Source organism: Astyanax mexicanus, chromosome 1 (assembly GCF_023375975.1).
Source record: "Astyanax mexicanus isolate ESR-SI-001 chromosome 1, AstMex3_surface, whole genome shotgun sequence".
Taxonomy (NCBI): Eukaryota; Metazoa; Chordata; class Actinopteri; order Characiformes; family Acestrorhamphidae; genus Astyanax; species Astyanax mexicanus.
In genome coordinates this window covers 124,460,880-124,481,592 of record NC_064408.1, presented here as the reverse complement: position 1 = coordinate 124,481,592, position 20,713 = coordinate 124,460,880, and the positions used below count along the sequence as shown (strand labels likewise).

At 39.3% G+C, this 20,713-nt stretch overlaps 2 protein-coding genes and 1 long non-coding RNA gene across 15 annotated transcripts in view; 1 reads left to right on the top strand and 2 right to left on the bottom strand.

The window, feature by feature from the left end:
* LOC125784790 (uncharacterized) overlaps positions 1 to 20,713 on the top strand; it is a 255,427-nt gene that overhangs the window by 114,257 nt on the left and 120,457 nt on the right. The window lies entirely within an intron of this gene.
* LOC125780488 (NACHT, LRR and PYD domains-containing protein 12-like) overlaps positions 1 to 20,713 on the bottom strand; it is a 543,312-nt gene that overhangs the window by 402,216 nt on the left and 120,383 nt on the right. For 7 of the 13 annotated variants that reach the window (XM_049468297.1, XM_049468299.1, XM_049468301.1 and 4 more), the window contains exons 9-10: positions 7,995 to 8,168; positions 7,179 to 7,343 (exon numbers count right to left, since the gene is read on the bottom strand). The exons of 5 other annotated variants lie outside the window; for them this stretch is intronic. In XM_049468297.1, coding sequence (XP_049324254.1) covers positions 7,179 to 7,343; positions 7,995 to 8,168 — 339 coding nt within the window. The remainder of the gene's footprint in view (positions 1 to 7,178; positions 7,344 to 7,994; positions 8,169 to 20,713) is intronic. One more of the 13 variants, XM_049468298.1, reaches the window with a different exon arrangement.
* Positions 1 to 20,713, bottom strand: part of LOC111197140 (NLR family CARD domain-containing protein 3-like) — an 84,489-nt gene that overhangs the window by 58,160 nt on the left and 5,616 nt on the right. The gene's annotated exons all lie outside the window — the stretch shown is intronic.

Here is a 20,713-nt window from a genome sequence, read left to right as displayed (position 1 = left end):
GATTAGAAATAACTAAAAACTGATTTACTATATTTTACTTATATTTACTATACATTTACTGTAGACAAATAAAATATATACGCAAAAAAGGAAAAATAGGACACTTTAAAATGGATACATAAAAAATTAAGAATGTATATCATATGAAGAAAAAAATTATTTAATCAATAAAATAATAAAAATATTTCAGATGAATAAAACAATAATTAATATAAAATAAAAACTCATTTAAAACACAATCAAAGGGATGCAGCCCTTTTAGCCCATTCTTTTAATCCGGCCCTGAACCCTCTTAGTGTGCTTAAAACTCGTACACTCCAGGGTACATCAGCTGTAGAAGCTGTTAGGTCTGAAGAAACTAATCAGGAAATGCACATTATTTTAAAATCAGCACAATTTGTCTTCAGTAACACCCCAAACCCCCATGAAAATGCTGCATCTAGTTCAAATGCTTTAGAGTGGGTTCTTAGCATGTTGGAAAAGGTACTTGAGCGCACTAGTCAGACCCTCCACAGTCCCGCTGTACCTTATGTGTCACCATTGGGCTTGTGGTGTAGCCAGTCGAGATCACATTCTGTCGTGATAACCGCAGTACAGCAATGTTGCGCTATTGACGAGGAAATCGCAGCGCATGGGCTTAACCGCTGCAACCGTGATATTGCCGTTTTCCAAACGAGGGCCTCTTGTTTTACACTTCAATGTCTGTGCAAGAGTTAATATCATTTTCCCATCAACGTCTTGTTATCATCCAGGGTGCGACTTTGGGAGCATTTCAGCTTCAAGACAAATTAAAAAGGAGAGCCAGCCAATTTAGATTAGGCAACATGCAGAGTGAGTGTAAGAAATGTGGCTGTTACTCAGGGAAAAAACTGCGATATTAATATTAATATTAAAAGGGACTTATTATATAATCAATTATCTACATTTTTTTTTATAATATTTTCCATTTTCTCCCCAATTTACACTGCCAATTACCCAACCCACTCATTAGGACTCCCCCTATCACTAGTAATGCCCCAAAACACCAGGAGGGTGAAGACTAACACATGCCTCCTCCGATACATGTGAAGCCAGCCACCGCTTCTGTTCGAGCTGCTGCTGATGCAGCATTGCCGAGTAGCCAGCACACTCGGAGGAAAGCGCAGCGACACGGTTCTGATACATCAGCTCACAGACGCCCTGTGCTGCAGACATCATATGAGTGAAGTGGGAAGAGAGCGCCATCTACCCACCCAGAGGGAGCAGAGCCAATTTTTCTCCCTCTGAGCTCCGGCAGCTTGATGGCAAAGCTGCATGAGCGGGTTTCCAATTATCTACATTTATAACCTGATGCTTATTACTACTCTATTGTTATAGTTAAATAACACACTGTCTAGCTTTTGCGAAGCGTCGCTACCCCTAGCCTCACCTGTATCGTGCTTAATGGGTGTAATAATTTCTTTAAAACCAGTTACAAAGGAAATATAAGGTAACAGCTCTGCTGCGTCTCGTGGTGGGGGGTGCCAAAGGCTAGGCTATAGCGGTCTCTAAGCTTTCACGGCAAAATCTGGAGACTGTATTATTCAACTGTAACAATACAGTATTGTAAGGCTTTTCCATGGGGTACCCTAATTGTCTTTGCACACCTCCGCTCCTCACCTTGGGCATTGTGTTAAAAGTACCATTGTTAATCAAATTAAGTCTGAAGACTGACCAAAGGGCAGTTTACACCTCTTGCTTGAAGATGTCTACTGAGCTGAAGAATCTTTTAAATGCTGGATCTGAATTGTATCTTGTTAATATGAAATGTGAATGTCTACATGTTTGGTATCATTTTAATGGTCTCAGTGTGAGAAGTACAATGGTCTCAGTGAAGAAATGTTAAAGATAACCTTAATAGAACATCTCTGAACTTCGGGAGAAATGTTTCCATTCTGAAGAGACACTCCCCTTCCTGCTCCTGATGGGTTTAGGATTGCCCCGTGATGATCAAAGGCCATGATGAAGGTCGGTAAATGTGAGGTCGGTAAATAGTGTCAAATTCTAATTTCGATGTGAATATGAAGTGTAAAGTTCTGGTTGGATATTTAAGGAAAGCACAAAGACATACTCTCTGAGTTTGTCTGGTATTATGAGACCTCCCATGCTCTGCATGTAACCACCTCTTCAAATATACCATACAACATTGTATTTCAAATGTACTGTGCACTATTTTTAACTGTTATCTTTAGATCTGTCTTTAGATTACTTTAGGAATATTGTTATATTGTTGCACATGTCAATTAAGGTCACAATACACCATTAACTGTTAATCTGTAGTAATTACTTTGTTGAGTCTTTTTGTAATAGGTCTTAGAGCCTAAGAGATCTGTAGTCTGAGATTCTTTGAGTCTCTAGATTTTCATAGTTATATAGTGAGTTTCACTGGGTGCTATACCAAGCTCTTAACCGCTGAAGGGAATATGAAGTTTGAGTGTTATGTCCTGTAACTTTTAATTTAGATTAAGTTCTGGACCGCTGAACATCTCAACCTAGGTACCGGGCTGTTTTCACATGTTATGTAGTTTTGTTGGCTATGCCACATTTTAACCTCTGAGGGAAACAGATAAGATTGAGTGTTATGTTCTGTAACCGCTAGTATAGACTAAGTTCTGGACCGCTGAACATCTCAACCTAGGTACCAGGCTGTTCTCACATGTTATGTAGTATTGTTGTCTAGTTTTATGCCCATATCTCCTATCACTAAACTATTTAACAAGACCTAGTTTTATTAGACAGACTCTAATCTTAGTAGATGTGCTACAGTTAATAGTTAACAGTTAATTTTTACCTAGTTGATGATTATAAATGGAGTCAGATTAGTTTATTTTAGTATCTCACGTAAGTCTCATCTAAAGTACCGGAAAGACGGAATGCGCATTAGTAGGACAAGGCATAGGCCTATTGTCGCCTCCCCTACAGTATTAATAAGCAGCACATTATAAATATAAATAACTGATAATAATTACAGCAGCCCTGTAACAGCTCCTGATTTTCTTAAACTGGCTGCCCAAACAGTTAGCCTTCTTTTCCTATTTAATATTACAACTTTAATCTTGAATTCAGCTATTTTTATTTTTACATTGCTCTGGTGTACTTTCAGTGTCACTTTAGTCTCCAGGCAAATTCTCATTTGAGATTGTGATGTGCTCTTCATCACGCAGTGTGCTGAGATCAGAGGGGGAGTATAATTTTAGCAGGTGTAAAATTGTCTGCAACACCCGTCTTTCTTTCGTTATATACAACTAAACTAGCCCTGCAAGAGTCTTTGCTTGGCTTTATATATATCTAAATATAAAATAGAGATGGACTGATCAGTGTTTTTGGGGTCGGCCGATCGCCGATACCGATCTTGGGCGGGGCCAAATGCCACATTAATGCCACACAGGTGCCAGGCATACCTGGTACAGATTCCCCTAATTACATCCACTCCTAAGCAAACACTGGTAATGTACGCTGATAATAAATAAACAGAAGAGCGATACGGACCAATATAAACGCTTTTCAGGAGAGATACAAGTTATAACACCAGAATTTTTATTTATTTATTTATATGCCAATACCGCAGGAATATGTATCCCAACATCAGCCACCTCACAGCCTGTTCTTCAGAGTCAGCTTACTGCTTACAAAAGCTCATATTTACTGTTAAAATAAAATTAATAATATATTATTTTAATAAGATAAACAGTAATCTAACAATCCAACTAGAGCTTAGATTGGGCAAAAAAATCCAGCGTGACTCTGCCCGCCCTCATAAACTGTGATTACGAGCCCAGACCTGATTTAAATAGTTATAAACATTCTGAGGTGAGCGGTACACAAACAGCAAAGTGCCTTTAATGTTATCCGAGCGGAGCTGCGGCTTCCTCAGCTCGACCAGTATAAACTGATACAGAGTGGAGGAGCTTGAGTGTGCACACACAAAAACTGCATCTATCTATCTATCTATATATCTATCTGTCTATCTATCTATCTATCTATCTATCTATCTATCTATCTATCTTCTATCTTCTTATCAGCTTCAAGAAGGAAAGTCGGATTCTGCCAGGGACTCAAAATTCGCTTTTCATTCAAGCCTTCCACTCAGCTCAGATGGCCACTTTAAATGATTCACACTGATATCCAGCAGTTCTGAATACTTTGCTCTCCTGAGGAGCGCTAAATTAATCTACACACTTATCTCTTCTGAAAAGCACTTAAAAAAAAGATATATGAAAACGCATTTATATAGTTCTACCACAACAGTTTCTGAGGGTAGTGCCATCCTCATGGAGCCACTAAGGTCTCAAGACCATAAGAAAATCATCATAGTTGGGAGGGTTGTAGCTTCAATGAATGCAGATAGGTGAGACCCAGACAAGACACAGAACTTATGTGATAGGCCAGTAATATTTAAGAGAAACTCAAGAGTGGCTGATGTATTTTCCTGGCCCTTGAGCTGACTTTTGACTTTAACCTCCATCAGCCATTCTGTAGTGATGTGAAGGTGTTACATCAAAAGCAGACTAAGTGCTACCAACTTCCAGTCTCCATGATAGGGTAAACAAACTTGGGTTAGGTGATGTCTTGATGTTGAATTTATTGTCGACGTACTGGAAGGAATGGTCGTTAGAGCTACATGAAAAGGTATTTTGAAAGAACACACTAGATAGCGGCAAAGCCAATGACTACCATAAGCTATAGGAAATAGGCAGGTGCTCTCAAAAATGGAGGAGCATGAGATCATTCACAAATCTTCCAGTGAGTGGGCCTCACTGCTAGTGATTGTGTGAAAGAAGAGTGGTGACCTACGAATATGTGTGGATTATCGATAGCTCAACGATCAAACCACAAAAGATGCTCACCCACTGCCACACCAGGCTGACTGTCTTGCTTTGCTTGCAAGTCTCTTAATCTTGCTCAAAGCAAATACCCTGCTCATCGATTGGTCACAGTAAACTAACTGTTCTGTCGCTGGAGGAATTTCAAGATAAACAGCAAGGTGATTCTGTTACATAACACATGAGGTAGAAAGCCATCAAGGTGAGAGAGGACAAAGGAGACATTCAAGACTCAGAAAACCCTCAAACAATGGGACAAGTTAAAGATGTTAGGTTGGACATTGCACCATGTCTCCAAAGAGCATTTGTCAGGACAAAAATGTCATCAGTATGTTGTTCCAGCTTTACTGCTAGACATGGTATTGCATGGTGTCCATAATGATGCTGGTCACCAAGGACCAAGGGTGTGAAAAGTATTCACATTCATTAGTAGAAGTATATATATTGGGGTTTAAAAAATGAATCCACTTATCCACTATACTTAATCCAGTATAGATACCCAAAATTTCTACTTAAATAAGGTAACAAATATTTCTACTTTGTTACTTGACACCTCTGCCAAGGACAGAGCAGAACACTCTACTTGACAAGGCAGAGATTCTTTTGGGTTGACATGGAACAAGACATATAGAAATATGTCAAACACTGTAAGGGCTGTGTAGTAAGTAAGACCCCAGAGCCCGAAGACCAAGCTCCACTCGATAGTGTGAGAACTTCACGACAAATAGAACTGGTCTGTATAGATTTTTGGATTGCAAAAGACTCTTGTGGTAAGAGTGTGAACGTCTTGGTGGTTACAGACCATTTTACTAAAATGTCTCATTCTTTTGTCTGCAATGACCGGTCAGCCAGACAAGTAGCTTGCAACTATGGCACAGATTCTTCTGTGTGTTTAGATTCCTGGAGCACATTCACTCAGATTAAGGTTCAAATTTCGAGAACCACCTGATTCAAGAGTTACTGCAGATTCTTTGGGTAAAAAAGGCAAGAACTACAAGCTATCATCCCATGGGTTATGGCAATGTTTAGCAATTCAATTGCATGCTGGGCAACATAATTAGAGCTAGTGCTGGACGATATGGCCAAAATTTATATCACAATATATTCCTTAATTTTGGTTGATGTGATATCATTTTGATATCGATATAAATACTTTGAAGCCCTCTGAAAAACTGCTAAACATCCCTGCAATGGAAATCTGTACCTACAACTGTCTGAAAATTGTATTTAAGTCTTTGATGCCTCCTCTCACAAAAACTATATAATACTTTAAATATACAGTACTGTGCAAATGTTTTAGGCACTTGTGGGAATTTCAGTAAAGAAAAAATGTCTTATCTGGGAGGTAAGGAGACCTATTGTGTACAGCTTGCACATATAATTGCACAGCTCATGAGTCCACAGGTTATGCACCCTTTTTCTTAATGTTCAGAAGAGTCTATGGAGTGAATCTTGTGCCAAAAGTTTTAAGTAAAAAAAAAAAACAGGACAATTGTATGTTGCAAATTCAAAAGAGAAAAAATAGCAAATATATGTTTTAAAATATACTTAGTTACTTTATTATTCTTTGCCGTTATTAGAAAGATATTTCAGTTTGGATTTAGACAGTCTTTGTTTTTATTTTTGTTTCTTTGTGAATTTTCAAAGCTCCATTTTTTTGCTTCTGAGTTCGACACAGTATTCACAGGCAGGTGGGGCTTAGAAGAAAGCATTCCCCTTGAATCTCCAGGTCAGCTGGTTTTGGACTGATTGCTGGTACCCTTAACCCTTGTCTGAGACTGACCACGCCCACCCCGCCATTTTCAAGCATTCAAGCGTTTTAAGCATTCTTACATTTTTATGTTTATAAAAATGTATTTTAAACATAGACATTCTCAGACCTAGTCTCTTGTTAAGTTTTTTTTTCAATACACCTCTTTATGTGTTTGAGTTCTATCAGTCCTGCTCATCAGATGATTTCATGACGGCTCCAGATTGTTGTGACGAAGCCATATTGGAAAATGCCTCCACACAGATTTGTGTACAAACACTTTTCACTAGTGCAGGGTAGTTAAGTTTATTCACTTGGCTATTTGAATTCCTGTTTTAATTAATAAAATTTTTGAGATGTTTACACAAATAAAATGCCATTTATCAAATTTGTCAGATTTTCCAATTTTCCTTAACTGAAAAATATGGAGGTTGTTTTTACACCGTGTTCAATATCAGAACAACATGTAAGATTGAGGGGAGCTGCTTGCTAACTTTCAACAGGTTGTGCACAACCAGACCAATAACACATAATCCTCCACTTTTACCAACACCCACAAACACACACCTCAGAACAGTTGTTCATACCTGACCGTGTAGCTTGGATCTTCTAGTCTAGCAGAGAACAGCTGTTGTCCTGATTCTCCTGGGTGGTTGAAGGTCAGGTCCAATTCCTTCAGGTGGGAGGGATTTGAACTTAGAGCTGCAGCCAAAGAAGAACAGCCTTTCTCTGAGACCATACAACCAGAGAGTCTGCACAGAAAGAGGGAAATCAGAGAGGCAAGTTGGGAGAAAGGAAAATTATATTACATTGCATTTAGAATTCAGACAGAAGAGAGTAAGTATAAATAACTATATATTTTTGTTTATGTTTATCATTTGATACTGTAAACTGTAAATTCTATAAGCACATTAAATGCTCTTTAGATTACACATTAAGAGAAAAATGTATTAAGAGCTTCAGCAATTCAGCAATACTACCACTCAAACATACTATTACGAAAGTCTACATGGTCCAGTGACCACTGATGAAAGCTAAAAACTGCACTGTGGTGGTCACCTGGGTATTGACCATTGAGGAACAGGGTGAAAGAAGAATGATAAAGTATAGACAGAAACAAAACAGATGCTAAAGTCTTTTATTATAGACCTATAAGATGCTGCTATATTCTTAGTAGAGATTTTAAAAGATCAAAATGCACCTAGAAAGGTGTTGGTTGCGGTATTGTTCTTGTCTGGTGTATAGAGTTTAAGAGTTTGTATACGGTAGGAAATTTAAATGAAAATAATTAAAGAATCCAATAAAAAGTCCAACAATATCAGTAGTACTGCTTTATAAAAGTGTGACATTAAAGTGGTTCAAACATATTTATCCTATAGTAATGAATTGAGAGAGTTACTAACCTGAGAATCTGCAGTTTACAGTGTGATCTCTTCAGTCCAGCAGAGAGCAGCTCCACTCCTGAATCCTGAAGGTCATTGTTACTGAGGTCCAGCTCTTTCAGGCAGGAAATTTCCAGGCTTACAACTGATGCCAGATTTTCACATGCCTTTACCCCAAGATTACACATAGCTAGCCTGGAGAGTGAGGGTAAACAAAGTGATTACAGTAAAGTCAAAGTGGGCTTTTAGTGGAGTATATGTTTCCCACTGCGGAGCATCAAGTGCAAAAACAACCAGACTCAGAAACAGCTTCATTCCAGAAGCTGTAAGACTCATAAACTCCACCTAAACAACACACTGCACTGATACTTTACAAGGACAATTACTGGTTACAAACACTGTCACTTTAAACTGCAATGAGACACTGCAATGCTCTTAATTCACACTATCATGCTGCTATAGCAAACTTGCACTCTGGACTTCATGTTGCTGCCACCTGCCTACTCTCCCTATTTTTGTGTATTTATCTTGATGTCTATTTTGTTCTATTCTATTTTATTGTGTTCCACACATGTACCACATGTGATGCGAATGACAATAAAATCCACCTTGAATCCTTGAATTTAAGTTTAAAATGCATAGCAGTATTAGGGTAAAAATTACCGTAATGTCTCATAAAATGATAATGAACCAGTAAACAGTCTATGACTAGTAATATATTACTAGTATTATTTCAGTAACAATTTAAAAGCAATACTAACCTGAGTGTCTCCAGATGACAGTGTGAACTCTGTAGTCCAGCACAGAGTAAATCAACTCCTGAATCCTGCAGGTCATTGTAACTGAGGTCCAGATTTTTCAGGCAGGAGCTTTCCAGGTTTAAAACTGATTCTAGATTTGCACACGTCTTTTGACCAAGATTACAGCTAACTAGCCTGCAGAGTAAGAAAAGAAGCCAAAGATTTACAAGAAAAACTTCACAACCATAGTTCCAATGAAATTGAAATGTTGTGTAAGACATAAAAAAACAAATACAATACAAAGACAAGTTATTTAATAATAAATTTTGTTTGTTTTTTTGCACATATTCACTCATTTAAAATTTGATGTAACACGGTCCAAAGAAGTTAGGACAGGGCCAAGAAGTCAGAGAAGTCATTAGCATTTGGCAGAGTTTAAAGTACACTTGCAGATTGAATGATGAACTGTGTTCACTGACAATGGTTTTCTGAAGTGTCCTTAACCCATGTGGTAATATCCATTACAAAATTATGTAAATTTTTAATACAAGGCTGCCTCAGACCTCAAATGTCCTCAAAAACACCTGTTTGGAACATCCAACAGGTAAACAGGTTAATTAGAAACAGGTAAGTGTCCTGACTGGGTAAAAAAAAGCATCCGAGAAAGAATAAATCTTTCACGAGCAAGGATGGGAAAAGATTCAGAACTGAACAACTGCATAAGCAAATAGTCCAATAATAGAGGAACAATGTTTATCTATGTGCAGCTGCAATGAATTTAAGGATTTTATTATCTACAGTCCACAATATCATCCAAAGATTGAGATAGGGGTGAAACGATTACTCGAGTAAATCGAGTCATTCAATTAATTTTCTGTGCCTCGAGTAATCGTTTATTTAATTTAAAAACTGAGAGCACGGCATTTTCGCAACTTTTATTTTGACAACGCGCTCAGCGTTACGTCACCCTCGCCCGGGAAGAAGGAGACGGAGGTTTAAGTTGAGCAGCGGAAAAATGGATATGGCGAGAGAAAACACAGATTTTAAAGGAATAAAAGCTCGGTGCAGTGCGTCCTTGCCTCCCAAAACAGCGCGTTTTAATGCTGCACCATCTCAGCCAAGGACACCCGAGACGCGAGGACGCCGAGAGAGCAGGTAAATATAACTTATAATAAATCAATGAGATTAACATTAATGTGAATTAAAAATATAACAACAGCGCTTTGGAGTGTGAATTAATAGAAGCACTGTCTATAATGTGTGGTTAGTTTATTAGAACAGAGAAAAGTTCATACGCGCTTTATGTAAACAGTAAACACAGCGCAGTGGAGTTCAGAATATAAACAATAAAAATGTTAAAAGTTAGCTAAACTGAAGTTACTTTGGCTGGAAACTAAATGCATGATTTCTTCATCTAATAGTACATTTGGCAGGTGAGACAAAAACTGTATGAACACTGTTGTTCATATAAGGAAGTGTATCTCTATTTGTTGGATAAAATATTAATTACCACTAGTGTCTAATGTGCCCCGATGCGAAAGTTGTCAATCTAAGCGTTCATAAATGCACGGCCATGAACTTATTATTAGAGTTATTAGTCTTAATGATGTAATAGTAAGTAGTTATACTATATAAGTAGTCCAAAATATAAATAAAGAGAAAACCCACATTTGTAATACTTTATCACAATTATTCCACAGGTCCTGATATATTTTGGAGAAGCGGCTTGGTGGTAAAAGAATGCAGCACACTGATCCAACACTGGCAGAACTGACAAGGTCTCTGCTGTTCAGAAGCTAAGATGCACAACACAAAGACAATGTTTATGCCTTTTGCATTGATTTATACCCAATATTTGATATTTACAAGAAATCCTTATTTGAAAGTAATTTGCAATTTGGAAATGTATGTTGTGAATTTAAATAATATAACTTATCTAAACAAGGAAACCAATTGGTCATTCATTATTAAGTGAAATGCCTTTTTAATTGCTCTTTAACCAAAAAAATGTTTTATCCGTTACTTGATTAATCAAATAGATTTTTCAGTAGAGTCCCGATTGCAAAAAGAATCGATAGCAGCCCTAGATTGAGAGAATCTGGAGAAATCTACAGATAAGACGCAGAAAACAACACTCTATGCCAGCATTCTTCATTTTTCTCAGTTTTTTCCCCCTGTCCTAACTTCTTTGGAATGTGTTGCAGCAAAATGAAAAAAAGTTATATGTATATATATATATATATATATATATATATATATATATATATATATATATATATATATATATATATATATATATGTGTATATATACATATATATATATAGAGTGTAACGCTGTGTGAAGGACAGGACGAGGAGAGCGAACGCTAATGCAAGTAACATTTATTATAAAACAGAAAACAAAACATAACCCAAACAGAAACTCAGAGACAGGAGACTAACTAACAGACAGGATTTAACACAGCAGTGAGAGACGTATAAACGCACAAGGATCGACCAAAACACTAATGACAGAGACGCTTAAATACACACACAAGGCGGGAAAGAGAACAGGTAACACCTGGGGACTGACTAATGAGGGGCGGAGCTACAAATGGACACAGGTGAGTGGAAAAACACCAGGGGAGAAACACAGAGGAGCCGGGTCACGTGAGAATAACAGACATGAGAATAACACAGACATGAGGAGCAGACAGACTAAAGACCTGACATAGAGTGAGAGACAGAGAGAGAGAGAGAAAGAGAGTGAGTGAGAGAGAGCAAGATTGAAATAACTAATATTAATAATTAATAATAAGTCACTGTTAAACTGTTTTTTGAACTGGTAAACCATTATTTTACTAGTTTACCATTCAGCAAAAAATAATGGGAGCTACTGACCTGAGTGTCTCCAGTTTACAGTGTGAACTCTTCAGTCCAGCAGAGAGCAGTTCCACTCCTGAATCCTGTAGGTCATTGTTACTGAGATCCAGCTCTTTTAGGGTGGAGCTTTCTGATTTCAGAGCACAGCAGATAGTTTCACAGTGTTTCATGGTGAGATCACAGCCAGCAAGTCTGCACAAGAAGAGAAACAGTGTTCAGTTAAAACAATGTCCAAGTTGCTGGTAAATGGTCTAAGATTTATTGAAAAAATTAACCAAGAGTATTTTTTATTATTGTTTTATTATTGTCATGTGAGAAACACATGAGCATGAGCATGAAACAAAAAATTGTTGTTGCCTATCTGTAAAAAAACAATGGTAATTTAATTACCTGAAACTGCCAAAAACGAAGGTTTACTGAAAATCAATTTATGCCAACCAGACATTGCTTTTGAATTGCGATTCAACAGCATCATTAAAAAAAATTATTAAGTAAACTTCATATTTTTTTGCACAACCTATTGGGACAAGCAAGTGATTTCTGTATCTCAGTAAGGTTTCAGCAATGGAAACAGATGTATTGGAGGTCTCCCCAACTGTCCTATCTGTTTCTGGTTTGAAGTGAGCCATCTTCAGACTGCATGTTTCAGCTTCTTCTGAAAATGTTCAGTAGGATTCAGATCAGGGCTTAAAGTAGGCTCATGAATTTAACAGTCCAGTGCCTTGTTCTCAGCAAGTTGATTATTGTCATTTTATTAGAAAATCAGCATTGGCTGATATCTGGGTGCACAAGTCTGATATTTTATTCATTCACAATCCTAATATTTTCCATAATTTGGAAAAAATCTGGTAAATATTTTAATTTATTGTACTTTTATTTTATGAACTTTTATTTTGTTGAGGAATGGGCCACACCAACAACTGTAAGGCAAGTGCGATCCTTTTTGGGATTTGTTGGATATTATAGGCGATTTATTAAAGTTTTTTCGAAAATTGCTAAACCTCTAAATGCTTTGTTAGGAGGTACAGGTCGCTGTAAAAGGCGAGGTTCGCCTAGTGTAAAATGGACTCCTGAATATGAGGAGGCTTTTAGCCAGTTGAAGCTTCTCCAACCACCAATTTTGGCTTATGCAGATTTTACTCAGCCATTCCTAGTCTATACTGATGCTAGCAATCAGGGGCTTGGGGCAGTGTTGGCTCAACAGCAAGATGGTACAGAGCGGGTAATAGCTTATGCTAGTAGGAGTTTGCATCCAGCTGAAAGAAATGATTCAAACTACAGTTCATTTAAGTTGGAGCTTCTTGCTTTAAAGTGGGCTGTAACAGAAAAATGTAAAGACTATCTGTGGGGTGCCAAAATTGTAGTGATTACAGATAATAACCCTCTGGTACATTTGGAAACAGCTAAATTGGGGGCTGTAGAACAGAGATGGGCAGCACAATTGGCTAATTAGGACTATCGGATTAAGTATCGACCGGGCCGTAACCATGTAAATGCTGATGTTCTTTCAAGGCTTCCTACACCAGGTGTTGACAGTCCAGCCCCAGCTCTGGCTACTCAGAGATACCACAGAGTGCGTGGTGGAAATGGTCCAGGCTCCAGGTGAACTGACTGATGCTGGTTTTGGGTGGGGATGGGATCCAGCTCATTGGCGGGAACTGCAGAGGGCTGACCCTGATCTCAAAGTCGTGCAAGGCTACTGGGAGAGCAGCAAAATGCCGGCAGCTCCTGAACGTAAGCAACAGTCCAGACAGGTACGGAAGATGCTAAGCCAGTGGAATAGGTTAACTGTAAAGGATGGGGTCATTTGTAGGGTTGTGCAAGATTCTCAGACAAATGAGACGATTACACAAATTTGGGTCCCACAGCAGCACACTAGTGTTCTTTTGGAGAATTACCATGATAAGACAGGGCATCAAGGTGTAGAACGAACCTTGTCACTGTTAAGGAGACATTTTTATTGGGTGGGGATGGAAGGTACATACGTGATTTTATTCAGGCATGTTCCCGTTGTGTTTTCTGTAAGGCTAGACTGGAAAGTAAGGCTCCTTTAGTCCCTTTTACAGCTCAGGCTCCTCTTAATGTAGTGGCTATGGATTTTCTGTCTTTAGGACGACCTGCAGATCGTTATCAAAACATACTTGTGATTACAGATATGTTCACCAAATTTGTATGGGCAGTGCCTACTGTAGACCAGTCTGCGCTAACCACAGCTAGAGTTTTGTGGAACTGTGTCATCCAGCCTTTTGGCTGTCCAGGAAATTTCATTCAGATCAAGGGGCTAATTTTGAGTCTAATCTAGTCAAGGAGCTCTGTGCACTTTATGGGTGTAGGAAAAGTCGCACTAGTGTGTATCATCCTCAAGGTAATGGGGTTTGTGAGAGATTCAATCAGACCTTGTTAGATTTGTTGGGGACATTGGAGCGTGAGCAACAGAGTAGGTGGGTAGATCACCTCCCTTCGCTTGTACATGCCTATAATAACACTGTGCATAGTACCACAGGTTATGCCCTCATGTATTTGATGTTTGGCAGACATGCACGTTTACCCCTTGACTTGGCCCTGGGTGTGCCTAGGCAAAATGAGGCGAATAGTGTACAGGAGTGGGTTAAGACACATCATGAGCGGTTAACTTATGCTTATGGTAAGGCTTCTGAAAACTCCTCAAAGGCAGCAGCTAAAAACAAACGCCTGTATGATAGGACAGCTCGAGACTCGCCACTATTTTCAGGTGAACGGGTTTTAGTATGGGACAATAGGCGGAGAGCAAAGGGAAAATTGGGTGATCGTTGGGAGTCTCAGCCATATGTAATTGTGCGGCAGCTTTCTAGGGGTGCCCCGTTGTATGTAGTGAGACCAGAGGGGAAGTCTGGGCCCGAACGCACCCTCCATCGTAACCTTTTACGCCCTTGTTTGTACTCACCAAAGATCCCTCAGGTACCCCCAATAGAAGAGAATTTGAGGGTGACAGAACAGTGGGGTTGGGTTCCTGTTTTTCAGGACGGCCTAGAGGAGCAAGCAGAAGTAGATGCTAGACGGTCCCAGCTTGTAAATTGTGGTCAACCACCAGTGAGGTTTGGAGACTGGGCTTCTTGAGCTGTGGTTCTCGGGACTAGAACCCATTGGTGGGGGAGGATGTCACGGGTGCCAAATTAATGTTTTTAAAGGTGACTCTTAATTTATTGTACTTTTATTTTGGAGGAAATGCATCTGTCACGTGGTTTTCCTTAAAATGATACACGGTCCGACACAGGGGCTTATGGAACGCCAAAAGGCCCAAAAACGCCTGGACCAGACGCCTTTTATCGAAAAGTGTGTGGGTTTTACGCCGTAATAGACGCCGTATGATTTCAAGACGCCACATTATACGCCGTATGATTTCACGACGGCGTTAAAAACGCCGCTAAAAGCACAGAAAACGCCGTTTCCCACGGCGTTTTTCGACCCTTTTGGTGCGCCGTACTGAGCGCCGTCTCAGTGCAATAAGACGCCGTAAAAAGCGGCGTTTAATAATAAGATAATGAGCTCCACCTTCTAGTTTTGAAAGCCAGTACATTTAAACTCTGTTCAGCCAATGCTCTTACAGAGAGACTCAGTCTAAAGCAATTCACTGCAGTTCCGAGCTCCTGAGCTCTTCAGACAAAGTTTTTTAGACACAATTAACAATATACCATCTATAGACATTCCCGCTGGTGCTCATGCCTTTTATTAGTCTAATATTTATGCTGTATCAATGTAAAAATAAACTCTAGGTTTAGGTGAAAGCAAAATGCTGTGCAGCTCCCCACTTTTTTTTTATCCAGACGGAAATCACATCACCTTGTCAGTATATCACACATGAAGAACCCTATTGTTGCAAAAACATCAGGGTTTCAATAAATTAATTTATTAATTTATTAAATTAGTTACAAATTATATTAGGAAGCTGATTCTTCTTATTTTTATTCTTATTATAATATTATAATTATACAGTATAAATATAATATATTATATATATTATATTATATAAAATTATATATTATAATTATATAATATTATTATTATTGTTGTAAGATGTAAATTATTCTTAATTTACTATGAATATTATTGTTTTGTTGTTGTTTAAGCATAATATTATTAATATTAGTTTTTATGCTTCAGCAGATCCATAAGGAAACAAGTAACGTTATTTACAGACATAGACTTACATAGTTACATATTTATTATATTTTTATTTATTATTATATTATATTTACTTATATTTACAGTCGCTTAGAAACCTTCATTAAAATATTAATCTGGCTCTTTACTTTGGAAAATCTATTCAATATCCAAACTCATTGGCAAGCCCCACGCACATTATGAGTGTCAACTTATCTCATAATTTTCTATTATTATGTAACATCAATTAGCTGATACTCATACAGGCAGTACAATACACTGTATTTATTATAAACACACAAACCGACCAACAGCACCACAGCTAGCCTAACTCACTCCAGTCTAAATGCTGGACAGCCTGCATCATTAGCTTAAAAAAGCGCTGTTTAATTTTGCGAGCGTGTATGCATTTTTCTTGACGCGGCTCCGAGACAAAGTGGATCAGATCTTTCGCGCTGCGTGGGGAGATTGATTTCGTTACTAAAATTCTTTAATTGTGGTATACTTTAAGATTTGAATATTTTTAACATATTAGAGAGACAATCAAAACATCCCTAAAAAGGGGCTATAGCGACGTTCCTGTGTATAGACACCTATTCACGGTTTGCGGATGTCTTATCAAGCCTTGTCATTTATTTGCCCTACAAAAAGGCCTATAAATCTTACTGTAAATCCTTTGAATTTAACATTGTTGTTGTGTGCTTTTTGCAATTTTCATATTTTCATAATTTTGTCTCTGGTGGTCCTAAAAATCTTTTATTTGCACAAACAGGGGCAAAGCAGCCTGGCATTGATTATATATATATATATATATATATATATATATATATATATATATATATATATATATATATATATATATATATATTATATATATATTTTTTTTTCATTTATTCTTATTAATTCTATTTTCTTACTTGCTATTTTCTTTTAAATTGTAAATGCTCGGCTACACTGGAAATGATGTATTCCCGTGAGAAAAAAAAAAGGTTTATTGATTGAATGAGTGGTAAGTTGAGCTATCCAGTGATCAAGAGTGTTCTTCGTGGAGTATAAATTTAGCCGCCATCCTTCTCTCTACCACCACCTCCGTTCCTTGAATATTCAGCTGTCGGGGTGGGTTTTTTTTAAGTGTTTTTTAGTTTATCACTGTATATCTTATAAACATTTACGTTTCCTTACATTTTATGATTACTAACACTCCTGTTATTTAGATCCTTCAAATAATATAAATACTGATACAGTACCTGGCCAAATATTTAAGAGCTAATAAACCAAGAAACTCTTGAAATATAGCAAAATGACCCTATTAGCTACCATTTACCAAACGTAGCCTAAAAAGAAACACACTATTAATTAATAAAATTCATGCACAAGGGGCGTCCCTACTACTATTAATTTTATTTAAAATACATTGAACAGCATAAATATTAGACTAATAAAAGGCATGAGCACCAGCGGGAATGTCTAAAGAAGGTATATTGTAAATTTGTATTTAAAAACTGAAGAGCTCTGGTTCAGGAGCTCGGATCTGCAGTGAACTGCTTTAGACTGAGTCTCTCTGTAAGAGCATTGGCTGAACAGAGTTTAAAAGTATTGGCTTTCAAAACTGGAAGGTGGAGCTCATTATCTTATTATTAAACGCCGCTTTTTACGCCGCTTATTACGGCGTCAAGAGAGACACTAAAATGCCGCTTTTTACGCCGTCTCATTGCACTGAGACGGCGCTCTGTACGGCACGCCAAAAGGGTCGAAAAACGCTGTGGGAAACGGCATCTTCTGTGCTTTTAGCGACGTTTTTTAACGCCGTCGTGAAATCATAAGGCGTATATTACGGCGTCTTGAAATCATACGGCGTCTATTACGGCGTAAAACCTACACAGACGTAAGTAAAGAAGTAAAACCTTCTTTTCGATAAAAGGCGTCTGGTCCAGGCTTTGGGCCTTTTGGCGTACCATAGGGGCTCGCCTTGTTTGCTCGGTGCATGCGCTGAAGTTTCAGTGTCGTCAGACCCATCGCTACCAAACGATACAGGAAGTGTATCGGTCACATGGTTTTCCTTAACTTGATACGCGCACAGACACGGGGTTTCGCCTTGACAGCTCGGCGCATGTGTCGAGGTTTCAGGGTCGTCAGACCCATCACTACCAGGGACGCCGCATGCGGACGCGGTTGAGGGCTCTCACTAGTGATGGGCAGATGAAACCTCATTGGGTGTATGGCACATTTCCCAAACTGTATCGACACTGTGTTGAAACTGTGTTGCTGTATCACTTAATGGCGACATCTGCTGGACTAAGAAAGTCATTGCAAGCAACTGCGCGAGGAAATGCATCGGTCACGTGGTTTTCCTTAAAATGATACGCGGTCTGACACAGGGGATCGCCTTGTTTGCTCTGTGCATGCGCTGAGGTTCCAGTGTCGTCAGACCCATCGCTACCAAACGATACAGGAAGTGTATCGGTCACGTGGTTTTCCTTAACTTGATACGCGCACCGAAACACAGGGTTTCGCCTTGACAGCTCGGCGCATGTGTCGAGGTTTCAGGGTCATTAGACCCATCACTAGCTCTCACCAAACACGCGGCAGTGGAGAAGCGGAGCGGAGCGCTGACTGGGAATGACTCGCGCTGACTGGGAATGACTCGCGCTGACTGAGAATGACTCGCGCTGACTGAACTGGGATTCGAAGGAGTCGAGTGGCCGCTGGTTGAATCACTGATCGAGAAGGTGAATCGGTGAGGCTGTGTTTGCTGGGGGAAGGGTGTGGATTCGACTCACCCTTCCACAAAGTTAAGTTTCTATTCTGAGTCAGTTCCGAACAAGTTGCTGTCTGTGGGAAACGGAGCGGCTTTCTGTTCATGTTAGTGTTTGCCCTGTGTCTGCTGCAGCGCGCTGGGAAGCCACGTGGACCTGCCGGTGTGTATGAGAACGTGAGAGACTCTATTGCAGCAGCGTTGTCTGCTCCAAGAGGCGTTGTGAGGAGAAGGAAGGGTGAGAACGCTCAGTTATCTTTTTATGGTAATTTTGTAGCTACCTACATGATATTGCCAAAAACGTTTGCTCACCTGCCCTGTGATTGATGATGTAGGGCTTGGATGGAGCTGTTGCTGGCCATGGAAACCCATTTTCCATTTGTTCTTGAGCTAATCTGAAGTTAATCTGAAGTTTGGAAGTCTGTAGTGGTTTAGCGTCTGCAGAAAGTTGGCTCCTCTTTGCACTATGCTCCTCAGCACCCACTGACCCCGCTTTGTTATTGTACACTGACAGAGCGAGTTGCTGTCATTCCAGGTCCCTTCCACTGTGGTATAATATTACTAACAATTGACTGTGGAATATTTAGTTGTGAGGAAATTTAACGACTGAACTAGTTATACAGGTGCTGCATCCTATCAAGGTACCACAGTGCTGGAGTTCACTGAGCTCCTTAGATAGACCCATTCTTTCGTTTGTAGAAGCAGTCTGCATGCCTTTGATTAAAATGCAATGTTATTGATCCCACAACTAACTACTAGACAAATGCTGTATTTTGTTTGTTACTACTGAGCATTATTAAGCCCACAGCCTCTAGCATAACATGTGCAGTATGAACTACCAAGATATGGAAGTCTTGCACAAGCTAGGTCTTGCACTGGAGTAACAGGCCAGCGAAACACAAACACCTTTCTCAGCAGCAGTCATGAAACGTGTACAGTCTAGTTGTAGCTAACACACTATATAGAGCCCCACTACTGATCGTGTTCAGTCATTTTTGCTAGAACTTTAACAGTCATTACATATATTTAGATACTCACAGAGCCTTTCTGCAGTTGTTCACAGCTGGAAACAGTTTCATATAGGCATCTCTTGATGTGCTGTATTTCTTCAGATCCAGCTCTTCCAGCACCTCCTCTGAGGTCTGCAGCATGTGAGCTATACACTCTAGAACAGACAGTTCCTTTTTTGAGCTTTTGTCTGAATTTATATATTTCTGAATCTCTCTGGGTAAATCCTGGTCATTCATTTCAGTCAGACAGAGGAACAGGTTTATAGATCTGTCAGTATTAAGATCTTCTGTTGAGATTAGGTCTTTGATGTATGTCACTGTTTTGTTGATGCTCTGTGAGGTGCTCTCTGTGTGGATCAGGAGGCCCTGTAGGATCTTCTGACTGGAATCCAGAGAGATGCCCAGCAGGAAACGGAGGAAAAGGTCCAGATGTCCATTTGGACTTTCTGAGGCTTTGCTTACAGCTCCTATCAGGAGGTCATGCAGTGGGACAATTCGAAAAACTCTCAATGTTTTCACGTCCTTGCTCAGGTAGCAGTGAAACACATAGAAAGCAGCCAGGAACTCCTGAAAGCTCAGATGTACAAAGCTGTAGACCTTCCTTTGATAAAGCACAAATTCCTCCCTAAAGATCTCCGTGCAGATCCCAGAATACACTGAGGCCTCTGTGAGATCAATACCGCACTCTCTCAGGTCCTCTTCATAGAACATCACGTTCCCCTTCATCAGCTGCTTAAAAGCCAGTTCTGCCAGTTTCAGAAGCATGGCTCTGTTTGATTCCAGCAATTCCACTGGATCACAGTTTAAGTGCTCTTCATACTTCTCATTCTTCATGTTGATCTGAGTGATCAGAAAGTGGGAGTACATCTCAGTCAGAGTTTTAGGGATTTCTGTATTACTTTGTTTCATGATTCGCTGCAGCACAGTGGCTGAGATCCAGCAGAAGACGGGAATGTGGCACATGATGTGGAGACTCCTCGCTGTCTTAATGTGGAAGATGATTTTCTGGGCTTGGTCTTGGTCACTGATTCTCTTCCTGAAGTACTCCTCCTTCTGTGGGTCATTAAACCCCTGAATTTCTGTCATACGGTTGATGTACTGAGGAGGAATCTGATTGGCTGCTGCTGGTCGGGAGGTAATCCAGATGTGAGCAGAGGGCAGTAACTCTCCTTTGAGAAGGTTTGTCATTAACACACCCACTGATGATGTAGCGGTGATGTCAGACACTTTTAT